General features: G+C 40.5%; 1 protein-coding gene and 1 non-coding gene across 12 annotated transcripts in view; both read left to right on the forward strand.

Annotated features, from left to right (window-relative positions):
* The window catches only part of OFD1 (OFD1 centriole and centriolar satellite protein), a 55,001-nt gene that overhangs the window by 17,385 nt on the left and 24,862 nt on the right, over nt 1–12,754 (forward strand). For 10 of the 11 annotated variants that reach the window (XM_059158097.1, XM_059158103.1, XM_059158104.1 and 7 more), the window contains 3 exons: nt 252–320; nt 408–435; nt 11,333–11,440. In XM_059158097.1, the coding sequence (XP_059014080.1) occupies nt 252–320; nt 408–435; nt 11,333–11,440 (205 nt within the window). Of the gene's footprint in view, nt 1–251; nt 321–407; nt 436–1,382; nt 1,440–11,332; nt 11,441–12,754 lie in introns of those variants that run through there. The other variant, XM_059158108.1, reaches the window with a different exon arrangement.
* On the forward strand, nt 12,270–12,433 carry LOC131822399 (U1 spliceosomal RNA). Its single transcript, XR_009350258.1, has one exon. It is a non-coding gene; the product is annotated as a U1 spliceosomal RNA (small nuclear RNA).

Consider the following 12,754-nt stretch of genomic DNA (forward strand, 5'->3'; position numbering starts at 1 on the left):
AGGCAGGCAGAGAGAGAGAGAGAGAGAGTAGAAAGTGGGCTCCCTGACGAGCAGAGAGTCTGATGTGGGGCTCGATCCCAGGACTCTGGGATCATGACCTGAGCCGAAGGCAGAGGCTTTAACCCACTGAGCCACCCAGGCACCCCTCAAAATATTTTTTAATTTGGTCTGAACTATGATTCTTCAGAAATGTCCTAGTTTATCATTTAAATACTGATGTAAAAATATGTCTAACTTTTCTTTTCCTTAAGGTATTTACTATGGAAGATCTATTACAACTCATTAAAATCAACCCTGAATCCAGTCTCTACAAATCACTGGTAGGATTATTTAGTTTTTATAACCTGCTTTGGTCTGTTAATTGTAACTGAACAGTTGAATAAAGATAAAATATTTTCTTTCAACAGATTTCAGGATTTGATAAAGAAAACAAAGGTAGGAGCTTTCATCTTTGTAGAAAATAACAACATTTTTGTCATTTACTTTTTCCTGTAAAACTGTGAAAGCAATATTGAGGGGTATGAGTAGGGAATTTAATATGAATTTGAGTTTCCATGCTGTGACAGTACCTTACCTTCTTACCTAATATTTTTAAAAGATTTTATTTAAGTAATCTCTACACCCAATGTAGAGCTTGAAATTATGACCCTAAGATCAGGAGTCACACGCCCCACTGACTGAGCCAGCCAGGCACCCCAATACCTTCCTTAACTTTTAAATAGAACAGTTCATGTATTTTGACAGATGTCAGTCACTTCCCTAAATTCCACTCTTCTTAATTGCCCTTAGATACCATAAAACCCCCAAAACTATAGACAGAAATTGATAGAACCCTAGAAATGATGTGAAAGCTGCATTTTGTAAAGATACCCACAGTTGGGAACATTTCCACACACACAAACTAACGATTTTAAGGCTAGGTGTCTTTAATCTAGATGTCTCCCTCAAGTACAGTTCCTAGATTCTTAATATTTGCTTAAAGAATGAAGTATCAGGTCAGTATAAGTGTTACATATATATTTTTTATTAAGTGTTTATATGAGCCTGATTAATTACTTTATTCTTGGGCTTGATATTTAACCTTCATAGAGTCCATAACATGCCAGACCATGAGCTAGACTGGACGATAGACTTTAGATAGCATGAAGTTAAGTTAACCTGGTAACTTGGATGAAATGCATACTTTTTAGGTCTGTTGTAAATAATCTGTAATAGTACATAGTGGCCCTTTTGTGTTGATGAGCTCCAGGATTTTGTCTGTTGCCAGTATTACCACCGTCCCCAGTAGGGCATTCATTGAGAACTTAACTTTCGGCAAACATTTGAGTACTTCGTTTCTGCCAGCCACTAGTCTATGACTTAATTGCCTTGTCTCTTGATAGTAATGTTAGCAGAGGACGAGTAAATCAGATCACAGGACATTCTGGAGCGCCTGCAAAGTAGGTCATCCATTCTGAGCTTTGGTATGGCGAGCGATCCCATATTCGGTATTCCAAGACGGGACTGTCTAATGTCAATTTCCTGTAGAGATGGGGGGCACCTGTATCTCTGCTGTCTGATCTGGTCGCCGCCAGCCATGTGTGGCTGTTAAAACATTTGAAATGTGCTTAGTGTAACTGAAGAATTAAATCTTAAGCTTAAATAGCCACCACGAATAGTGCTTATCCTATTGCCCAAGGCACGAAGATCTAAGGAATATAGCGTTTGTTTATCTGTACCTTTACTCTCCTTTCAGAAGGAAACTCGGGGCCTAAAGGGATATTAGGAAATAATCCACTTGTTACAGGTATTTCGTATTGTCTTAAAAAATAGTTTTTCACCTTTATACACTGTCAAAATGCTTCTGGTTTGGAAAGACATGTGGTTAAAAGCTCTTCCCAGCTTCACCCAGCCTCCTAGTATAGGTTCTGAAATTCAGAAAAACTGCATAGTAGACATGTCAGGCATCCTCATGGCAAAATTTGGGTAGAACTCTTTGCTGACACTAAAATAGCTATTGTTAAAATGAAATACTTTTAAAAATTTGTGGCTTCCAATTAAGAAAATGAGAACATAGAAAACACGTAGGAAGATATTTTGTGCCTATTGTTTAGGCCCTAGCAGAGACCTGTATATAGTTTTATTTTACTCTGTTTTTTAAGTGTGCTGGGTTGTTGAATGGCTGTAGTACTTTCCCCCTAGATTACACTTACCCATCCTTTTCATCCCCAACTTCTCAGAGATACTAATGCCGAGAAAAAAGCTGTGTAGAGAATTTGGATGAGGCAGAAAATTTAAATATTGGCTCTTTATTTTCTGGAACTTAAAATCTTTACCTCTGATGGGTAACACAGTAGCTACATATATCAGCAGGATGGAACAGTGAGCCCAGAAATCAGTCTACACAAATACAGTTGACCCTTGGACAAAACAGGGGTTAGGGGCTCTGAGCACCCCCCACCAGGGATGCTGTACAGTCCCAAATCCACTAGAATTGTTGACTCCCCCAAAACGAACAGCCTGCTGTTGACTGGAACCCTTACTGATAAACTGTCAACACATATTTCGTGTGTTAAATATATGATATACCATACTCTCAAAGTAAGCTAGAGAAAAACATGTCATTAAGAATCAAAGAGAAAGTACATTAGCAGTACTGACCTATATTGATTGAAAAAAATCCCCATATAAAACCCGTGTTAATTGTCAACTGTATAGTCAACTGATTTTTGATGAAGGGTGAAGGTATTTTTTTTTTAATATTTTGTTTGTTTATTTGACAGAGAGATCAAAAGTAGGCAGAGAGGCAGGTGGGGGGTGGGGAAGCAGGCTCCCTGCTGAGCAGAGAGCCCGATGTGGGGCTCCATCCCAGGACCCTGAGACCATGACCTGAGCCAAAGGCAGAGGCTTAACCCACTGAGCCACCCAGGTGCCCAGGTGAAGGTATTTCAAGGGAGGAATGATGTCTGTTCCGTATGTGGTGCTGGAACAGTTGGACACTCATACACAAAAACGAACCTAGACACAGAACTTCTATCTTCTGTAAGAATTAAAATAATGGTAGATCTAATTTTAAGTATCAAACTATTAAACTTATTAAAAAGTTTAAACATTAAATTCAGAAAACATTAAAAAATGTATGTGACCTTCAGTTTGGTGATGAGATAGAATATTAAAAGCATATATATGAAGAAAAAAATGGACCAGTTAGACTCTATTAAAATCAAAAACGTCTGCTCTGAAAGACACGGAGCATGGAAAGACAAGCCCCGGACTGGGAGAAGATATTTGCAAAGACCACATCTCCTAAAAGACATACCAAAAATATACAGAGAGGTCTTAAAGAGACAACACAGTTTAAAAATAGGTAAAGGATCTGAACAGACAAGTCACCAAAGAAGATCTGGAGATGGCAAGTAACATACAAAAAGATGTTCCATGGCACTTGTTTTCAGGGCAGTGCAGATTAAAACAACAAAGAGATCTCCCCATGCCCCTGTTAGAATGGCGGAAATCCAGACCTTACAACACAAGATGTTGGTGAGGGTGCGGAGCCACAGAAACTCCCATTCGTTGATAGTGTTGCTGCGAAATGCTGTAGGCCTTTGGGGAGATCGGTGGTTTCTCCCAAAGCTAAACCTAGTCTTGCCATACCATCTGACAGTGATTCTCCTAGTTGTTTACCCAGCTGGTTGAAAAACTTAGGGCCATAAAGATCCCCAGACAGAAATGTTTATAGCAACTTTATCATAATTGCCAGAAATCGGGAGCAGCCAAATTGTTCTTCTGTAGGTGAATGGGTAAACAAGCTGTGGTACATCCAGGCATTGGAGTACTGTTTGGCTCAAAGGAATGAATTGTCAATCCATGCCAAAACAAAAGCTGGGGCACCTGGGTGGTGCGGCTGGTTAAGCTTCTGACTCTTGGTTTTGCCTCAGGTCATGATGTCAGGGTCTGGGATTGAGCCCTTCTTCAGGCTCCTTGCTCAATGGGGAGCCTGCTTTTCCCTCTTCCTCTCCCCCTCCCCTCTGCTTGTTCTCGGGCTATCAAATAAAGTCTTAAAAAGTTGGAAAAAAAAAAAAAAAGACAAAACTATAGAGTTGGTCAGTGGGTTGGTGATTGCCAGGGATTTGGACGGAAGGGGTGTAGGAGGTTGAATAGGTGAGCATAGGGGATTTTTTAGGGTCCTGAAGGCATTTTGTAGGATACTTGTAATGGTAGGATATATAGCTCTAGATATTGGTCAAAGCCTGTAGAACTTTATATATGCAGTTTTAGGAGGTCAGGTGATCCCAGGATGGACTGCAGACTGACCAAACCAACTAATAACCTCACCGGAGGGGATGGGGAAAAAAAGAAGCTGAGCTCGACCAGCTTTGGAAATGAAACAGTGAGGCTAAAAGCAAATGAAACTGTATATAGGCACCATGTTCAGGGTGATAGTTATTTCTCATGGAGGTACTGCTTAACAGTTTAGAAACCATTGTACATGTGTGCTGGAACCGCACAGTTAACCAGATGGGTAGTAGAGGGTGAGCGCCGAGTTTCTCAGCGTTTGGAGAGTGCAGCTTCACGGATCAGTAAGGGGAAGAGGCTGGAATGATCTGTGTGGGAATGGATTTGTTGGAGCCCTCAGGGTAAGCTCAAGTTTATCTTAATATAGATGCAGAGGATATACAGAGGTATTTACAGATATGTGTCTGCACAGGTTAGTGGAACACTTAGATTTCCTTGTCCTGGAGGCTGAGAGGGCCTAGAGGCAGTGACACCCCAGTAGCCCCGAGCACGCCTAGTGCCCCGTTCGGAGCACTACGATTTGGATTCCAATACCATTCTGTAATAATAGGAGCCAAAGCTGCCGGGAGCTATGGCTGATTCCAGGACTGGGGCAGAGAGTGTACAAGATGAGCCTGGATCTTTTATAGTGCTAAGATGAAAGGAAGGGCTTAATTAAAAAAAAAAAAAAAATCCACCATGAAAGACCTTCGAAAGGCCAAAGCTAGAACAAATGGAGCAACAAAATAAAATACTGGATTATATAAAAATGTTACATGATCACAGAGGAGTTGAAATACCATGTGTAAAATACCCCTGGGCCCATACCAATGTAAATGAATGCTTGAATAAATGAGAGCAGAGAATTCCTTTTTAGAGGGGATATATATATCGGGGAGGGGAGGGGGAAGTGAACTAATTAGGGGCCCTTGAATAGTACTACGGAACTGGGAAAAGGTGACCATTCTTCACCTAGAATGAGTGAGGGGAAGAGTGCACCTTGGAAAATTATCGACTGCAGGATCTCGAAGAACATTTCTGCAATATGCCTACCTTTTCTGTAAAGGCAGAGCAGACACCCTGAGCATAATAGTAGCAGGAAGGTGTGAGGAGAGGACAGGAGGACTGGGAGGAAAAGGTCCGGAGATTAGTGGATGAGCCCAAGAGGAATTGCAAGCAATGGCTATGAAAGAACGGATGTAGGTCACATTAGAGGAAGGGAGAAACATCGATTTTAAAAAGTCTTCAGAAAAGGGAAAAAGCAAGAAGGCCTTTAACTTGGCTGATTAAAAAAAAAAGCCAAGTCCTTCCAGCTGTTTTGTTTTGTTTTGTTTTAAAGATTTTATTTATTTGACAGAGATCATAAGTAGGCTGAGAGGCAGGCAGAGAGAGAGAGGAGGAAGCAGGCTCCCTGCTGAGCAGACAGCCTGATGTGGGGCTTGATCCCAGGACCCTGGAGTCACGACCCTTGCTGAAGGCAGAGGCTTTAACCCACTGAGCCACCAGGTGCCCCAGATTAATTATTTTTTAAAGAACATATTTAACCCCTATTGGTGGAGATTTTATTGTTTATTGTTTTGCCACTGGAAGCAATCGGTGTGTACAGCACACCGTTTGTGCACCTCTGGAAGTACAGCTGTGTAAACTTAGGAAAGCAGAATGATGAGGTCAAAGGGCATGTGCATTTGAGCATATAGAGACCCCGACAAAATTTCCTCCCAAGCGAACGAACATGTCTATTTCCCCATTCCCCTGTTTGGAAGAGGTTGACTTCAACCCTCATGGATGACTTTGAGAGGTTCAGGAGTTCAGTGGGGGAAGTCACTGCACATGGGGTAGAAAATAGCAAGACAACTAGAATTGGAGCCTGCAGATGGGCCTGGACTGCTGCATCCTCAGGGTCAGACTTGAGCAGATGGGTTGCTTCTTACGGATGAGCAGAGGAAGTGGTTTTTGAGACGAAATCTAGTGACAAGGATGCCATGAAGGTTGTTGAAATGACAACAAAGGGCTTTCATTATTACATAAATGTAGTGCCAGGTTTCGAGAGGATTGACTCCAATTTTGAAAGACGTTCTATTTTGAGTAAATCATGTGCTACAGAAAACTCGTTGAAAGGAAGGGTCAGTGTGGGGGCGCCTGGGTGGCTCAGTGGGTTAAGCCGCTGCCTTCGGCTCAGGTCATGATCTCAGGGTCCTGGGATCGAGTCCCACATCGGGCTCTCTGCTCAGCGGGGAGCCTGCTTCCTTCTCTCTCTCTCTGCCTGCCTCTCTGCCTACTTGTGATCTCTGTCTGTCAAATAAATAAATAAAATCTTTAAAAAAAAGAAACTTTCTAAAAAAAAAAAAAAAAAAAAAAAAAAAAAAAAAAAAAAGGAAGGGTCAGTGTGTCTAACTTTGGTGTTGTCTGGCTGTTGGCCACAGCTACCCCACCTCCAGCAACCCCCACCCTGATCCGTTATCAGCCATCAACACCAAGGCAAGACCCTCCACCAGCCAGACTGTGTGTGACTGGCCGAAAGCTCAGATGATGGCTAGCATTTTTTAGCAGTATTTTAAAATTAAGATAAGTATGTTGCTTTTTATAGACATAATGAATGCTATTGCACACTTAGCAGACTTGAGTATAGTGGGAATATTACTTCTCTGTGTACTGGGAAACATTCATTAGACTTAATTCATTGTGATACTCACTGTATTGCACTGGTCTGAAACTGAAGTGGCAGGATCACGAAGGTGTTCCTGTTTGTTTTTAATGGATGTGCCCCACTTAATTTAATGCCATAATTGATGAATCCAGCAGCATTATGAACAATGCAATCATGAACATTATTTTATGTGTGTATATATATGTATATACACACACATATATACACACATGTATATATGTTTATATGTATACACACACACATGCACATTTTTCAACAAAAATGTATTTGTATAATAATACAAAATGCAGAAATTATAGCTTGGTGAAACCATCAAAAAAATAAATATACCCAGGAAATCCCTCCCAGCACAAGAAATAGAATAATGCCAGCATCCCAGAAGCCTCTCTTGTATTTTTCCCAATCACTACGCTTTCCCTGTTTCCCATTCTCCACTGCTATTCTGATATCTAGCACCGTGGACTGTTAATGCCTGTTTTTACACTTTATATGCGTGGGCTCCTGCAATATGTCATGAGTATGGCTTCTTTCTTTCAGCGTTATGACGTTGATTCAGACTACTTTAGCATTGGTTTGTTTATATAAATTGCTATGTATTATTTCATTGCCTGAGTATACTGTTATTTTTTTATTCAATTATTAATGTAGTGGTATATTAGTTTCAGGTGTACAGTGTGATGATTCAACAGTTCTATATATTTCTCAGTACTAATTGTAACAAGTATACTCTTAATCCCCTTTGTCTATTTTACTCAACTCCCCACTCACCTCCCCTCTGGCAACCTTTAGTTCTCTGTATTTGAATCTCTTTTTCCTTTGTTTTTCCATTTATTTCTTAAATTCCACATGCAGATGAAGTCATATGATAGTTGTTTCTCTGACATTTCACTTGGCATTATACCCTGTATGTCCATGTTATTGCAAACGGCAAGATTCCATTCTTTTTAATGGCTGAGTGACAATTCCGTTGTGGGCCTATCTTCTTTATTCATTCATCTATTGAGGGGTGCTGGGTGGCTCAGTGGGTTAAAGCCTCTGGCTCAGGTTCTGATCTCAGGGTCCGGGGATTGAGCCCTGCATTGGGCTCTCTGCTTAGCAGGGAGCCTGCTTCTCCCTCACTCTTCTGCCTGCCTCTCTGCCTACTTGTGATCTTTCTCTCTGTCAAATAAATAAATAAAATCTTGAAAAAAAGAAAGCCACTTGAGTGTTTCTGTATCTTGCTTGTTGTAAATGAAGCTACAGTAAACAAAGGGGTGCATAGATCTTTTCAAAGTAGTGCTTTTGTATGCTTTGGGTAAATACCAGTACTGGAATTACTGGATCATATGGTGATTCTGTTTCTGACTTTTGAGGAACCTCCATACTATTTTCCATAGTGCTGCGCCCGTTTGCATTTGCACCAGCAGTGCACTAGGGTTCCCTTTTCTCCACATTCTTGCCAACACTTGTTGTCTCTTGTGCTGTTGCTTTTAGCCATTGGGAGAGGTGTGCGGTGAGAGCGGTTTGTGGCTTTGTTTGCATTTCCCTGATGATGAGTGATGCTGAGCATCTTTTCATGTGTCTGTTGGCCATCTGGATGGTTTTGGAAAGATGTGTGTTCAGGTCCTCTGCCCATTTATTTATCACATCGTTCTGTTGTGTTGAATTGTGTAAGTCCTTTATAGATTTTGGACTTTGATTCCCTTTTGGGTGTATCATTTGCACTGGTTTTCTGCCATTTGGTAGGTTGCCTTTTTGTTTTGTTGATGGTTTCCTTTGCTGTGCAAAAGCTCATTATTTTGATGTAGTCCCAGTGGTTTAATTTTGCTTTTGTTGCCTTTGCCTGAGGAGACTTGTCTAGAAAACTTTCTACAGCTGATGCCAGAGGTATTACAGCCTGTGTTTTCTTGGGAATTTTATGGTTTTAGGTCTCACGTTTAGGACTTTAATCCATTTTGAGCCTGTTTTTGAGTGTGGTGTAAGAAAGTGGTCCAGTTTCATTGTTTTGCATGTAGCTGTCCATTTGTTTGTTTGTTTTAAAGATTTTATTTATTTATTTGACAGAGAGAGATCACAAGTAGACAGAGAGGCAGGCAGAGAGAGGGGGGGAAGCAGGTTCCCTGCTGAGCAGAGAGCCCGATGCGGGTGAGATCATGACCGGAGCCGAAGGCAGCGGCTTAACCCACTGAGCCACCCAGGTGCCCAATTTGTTGAAGATCTTCACTTTCCCCATGATATATTCTTGCCTCCTTTGTTGTAGGGGTTCACGCTTAATTGGATTTATTTCTTGAGCTCTCCTTTGGGTTCCATTATCTATGTGTGTGATGTTGTGCCAGGGTCATACTGTTTTGATTACTACAGCTTTGTAGTATATCTTGCAGTCTGGAATTGTGATACATCCAGCTTCATTCTTCTTTCTAAAGGTTGTTTTGGCTCTTTGGGGGATCTTTTTAGTTCCATACAAATTTTAAGATTATTCTAGTTCTATGAAAAATGCTGTTGGTATTTCGATAGACATTGCATTGAATCTGTAGGTTGTTTTGGTTAGTATGAACCTTTTAACAGTACTGGTTCTTTCAGTTCGTGAGCATGAAATATCTTTCCATTTGTGTCATCTTCAATTTCTTTCATCAGTATTTTATAGTTTCATAGTGTATGTCTTTCAGCTCCTTCATTAAGTTTATTTCTAGGTATTTTACTTCTGGTGCTATTGTAAATGCCATTATTTTAATAAAAAAAAAATAAACCTACTTTGTTGAGAGAGTTTTATCATGAATGGATGTTGTACTTTGTTAAATGCTTTTTCTTCACCAATTGAGATGAGCATATGGTTTTTATCTTTTCCATTATTAATGTGATATATCACCTTGATTGATTTGCAGATATTTGTACCACACTTGTTTATCTGTGGAATAAATCCCACTTGATCACAGTGAATAATTTTTGTAATGTTGGATTTGATTTGCCAATATTTTGTTGAGGATTTTTACATCTGTGTTCATCAGAGATATTGGCCTATAGTCTTTTGTGGCTTTTTGTTTGGTTTTTGCTTTGTTTTGGTAGTGTCTTTATCTGATTTTGGTATTGGTAATTCTGGCCTTGTGGAATGAATTTGGAATCTTCCCTTTCCCTCTGTTTTTGGTAATAGTTTTATCTTTATTTTTTTCAAAGATTTTATTTATTTATTTACTTGAAAGAGAGCAAGCACGGGCAGGTGGAGGGGCGGAAGCAGGGAGCCCAACACGGGGCTCGATCCCAGTACCCTGGGATCTTGACCCGAGCTGAAGGCAGAGGCTTAACCCACTGAGCCCCTAGGTGCCCCTAGATTTTCTATTCCTGATTCAGTTTTCAAGGTTATATGTTTTCAGGAATTGATCCACTTCTTCCTAGTTGTCCAATTTGTGGGCATATTTGTGGGTTAATTGCTCTGCTGTGGCTGTTACTTAGGTATGTCCGTGGGAGGAGGTGAGCTTACAATCTTCCTACTTTGCCATCTTCCCAGAAGTCCTATATGCCTGTCTTTTGTTTTGTTTTTTAAGATTTTATTTATTTATTTGACAGAGATCACAAGTAGGCAGAGAGGCAGGCAGAGAGAGAGGAAGCAGTCTCCCTGCCGAGCAGAGAGCCCGATATGGGGCTCGATCTCAGGACCCTGGGATCATGACCTGAACCAAAGGCAGAGGCTTTAACCCACCGAGCCACCCAGGCACCCCTGAGCCTTTGTTTTTAATCTCAGCAATCTTACTGGGAAAATGCAGTCTCTCTGTTGTAATTTATTACAGCAAATAAATTGCATTTATTTATAATTTTGTTCACATTTGATATTTAAACATATTTTTGTGTAAACTTTGTCCATGTCTTGTTCCATTTTTCCATTTGTTCTTACTGGTTGTAAGAGCAGTTTGATACTATGAAAATTAGTCCTCTGTTTCCATATTATTACCGCAGATGTTTTTTTCCAGTGTATCACTTATCTTTTGACTTTATTTCATGCTGTATAGGTTTCTGATTTTTACGTTGTTAGACTGATATTTATCCTTATTGTTTCTAGGTTTTGTGCCATGTTCTCAAAGGCCTTTCCTTAGAAATCATTCTTAAAAGATACAGAATGGAGAAAAGGATAATTTTTAAAAATTTTTTCTTTTTTTTTAGGATTTTATTTATTTATTTGACAGACAGAAATCACAAGTAGGCAGGGAGAGAGAGATGGGAAAGTAGGCTCCCCACTGAGCAGAGCACCCAATGCGGGGCTCAACCCCAGGACTCCGGGATCATGACCTGAGCCGAAGGCAGAGGCTTACCCCACTGAAGCCACCCAGGTGCCCCAAGGATAATGTTTTAAAACCAAGATTATATAAACAGTGACTGAGCAATGGTTAAATGAAAGAAATTGGTGCCGTGAAACTATATTATACGCTTTATTTCTTTTAGGTTTTCTCATGCAATTTTTAAGAGAATTGGCAGAATATCATCAGTCCAAAGCGAGCCGTGATATGGAAACACAGACAAATTCAACATTTCCTAGCAAAGACTCTCTTGGTAACTGTAGCCTTCTTTCAGAATTTTAATTGTTCTGTTTTCTCTTCAAATGACAGTGACTTGATTTACTGTATTATGAGCTTGTTCCTTGACCGGGAGGGATGCAACCCACAGGTGGTGGGGGGGGTGCCTCGTTTCCTCTGGCATCACTGTGGGAAGGGACCCGAACTTCTCTCCAGTACTGCTCCCTTCTCTTGCGACTGCTAAGGCTATACCTACCACGTCTCAAGGGGACTCCAAAGGCTCATGTTCCTCCTTGTGTGTTGCATTCAACCTCTCTTAACTGGCAGGTTCTTCCCTGTGTCTCATCTAACTTAATTTTATAGCCATTACCTGAGAAAATCCTGGACGACTTGCAGTGTAGAAAACTAGAGAAGTTACTGGTGTATCACTTTAGTTTATAGTTAAGGAAATGGGGGTCCACAGAGGAAGAGCAGCTTGGAAGCAAGTCTGGGGCAGAACTGATATTAGAGTCCAGGTTTTCTGAAATTATGTGATTAATCGATTTCTTGGCCCTTCCCGAGTCTTAAGGAGTAATAGTGCTTTTAACCTATAAGAAGATAAGCCTATAATCTGTAAAAGTTACACTGTATAATGAGGCCTTTAATTAATTTTGTCATAGCTTTTATTCCATTGGGAACATGGTATGTGCTTATTCTAGAGCAGTGCTGTCCAATAATATGAGCCACATGTTTAATTTTTAATGGCCTAGTAGCCATAGTAAAGAAAAAACAAAAAACCCACAGGTGACTTTGTTTTAATATATTTTATTTAACTCAATATGACCAAAATATTCCAACATGTAATCAATATTAAAAAAAAACGAATGATACTTACCTGGCAGGGGAGATACCATGATCACGAAGGTGGTTTTCCCAGGGCGAGGCTTATCCATTGCACTCCGGATGTGCTGACCCCTGCGATTTCCCCAAATGTGGGAAACTCGACTGCATAATTTGTGGTAGTGGGGGACTGCGTTCGTGCTTTCCCCTGAAAACAAAAACAAAAACAAAAACGAATGAGATTAGTTTAGATAAAATTTCTTATGTTCAGTCCTTAAAATCTGGTGTGTCTTTTACACTTAGAGCACCTGTCAGTTCAGATGGTCACATTTTGTCTACTCAGTGGCCTCATGCGCCTTAGAGAGTTCTGAATTGAACAGTAACTATTACAGAGCATTTGGAAAATACAGAAAGGACAACGGAAAGTATGTCTAAAATTCTCTAAAGAGACGAACACTGCTGGTACCTCTGCCAGCCTTTTACCCTGCATATCTTCTTTGGTGGGTGTTGGTGGTGGTCCTCTAGGTCGAGG

Source organism: Mustela lutreola, chromosome X, assembly GCF_030435805.1.
Source record: "Mustela lutreola isolate mMusLut2 chromosome X, mMusLut2.pri, whole genome shotgun sequence".
Classification (NCBI taxonomy): Eukaryota; Metazoa; Chordata; class Mammalia; order Carnivora; family Mustelidae; genus Mustela; species Mustela lutreola.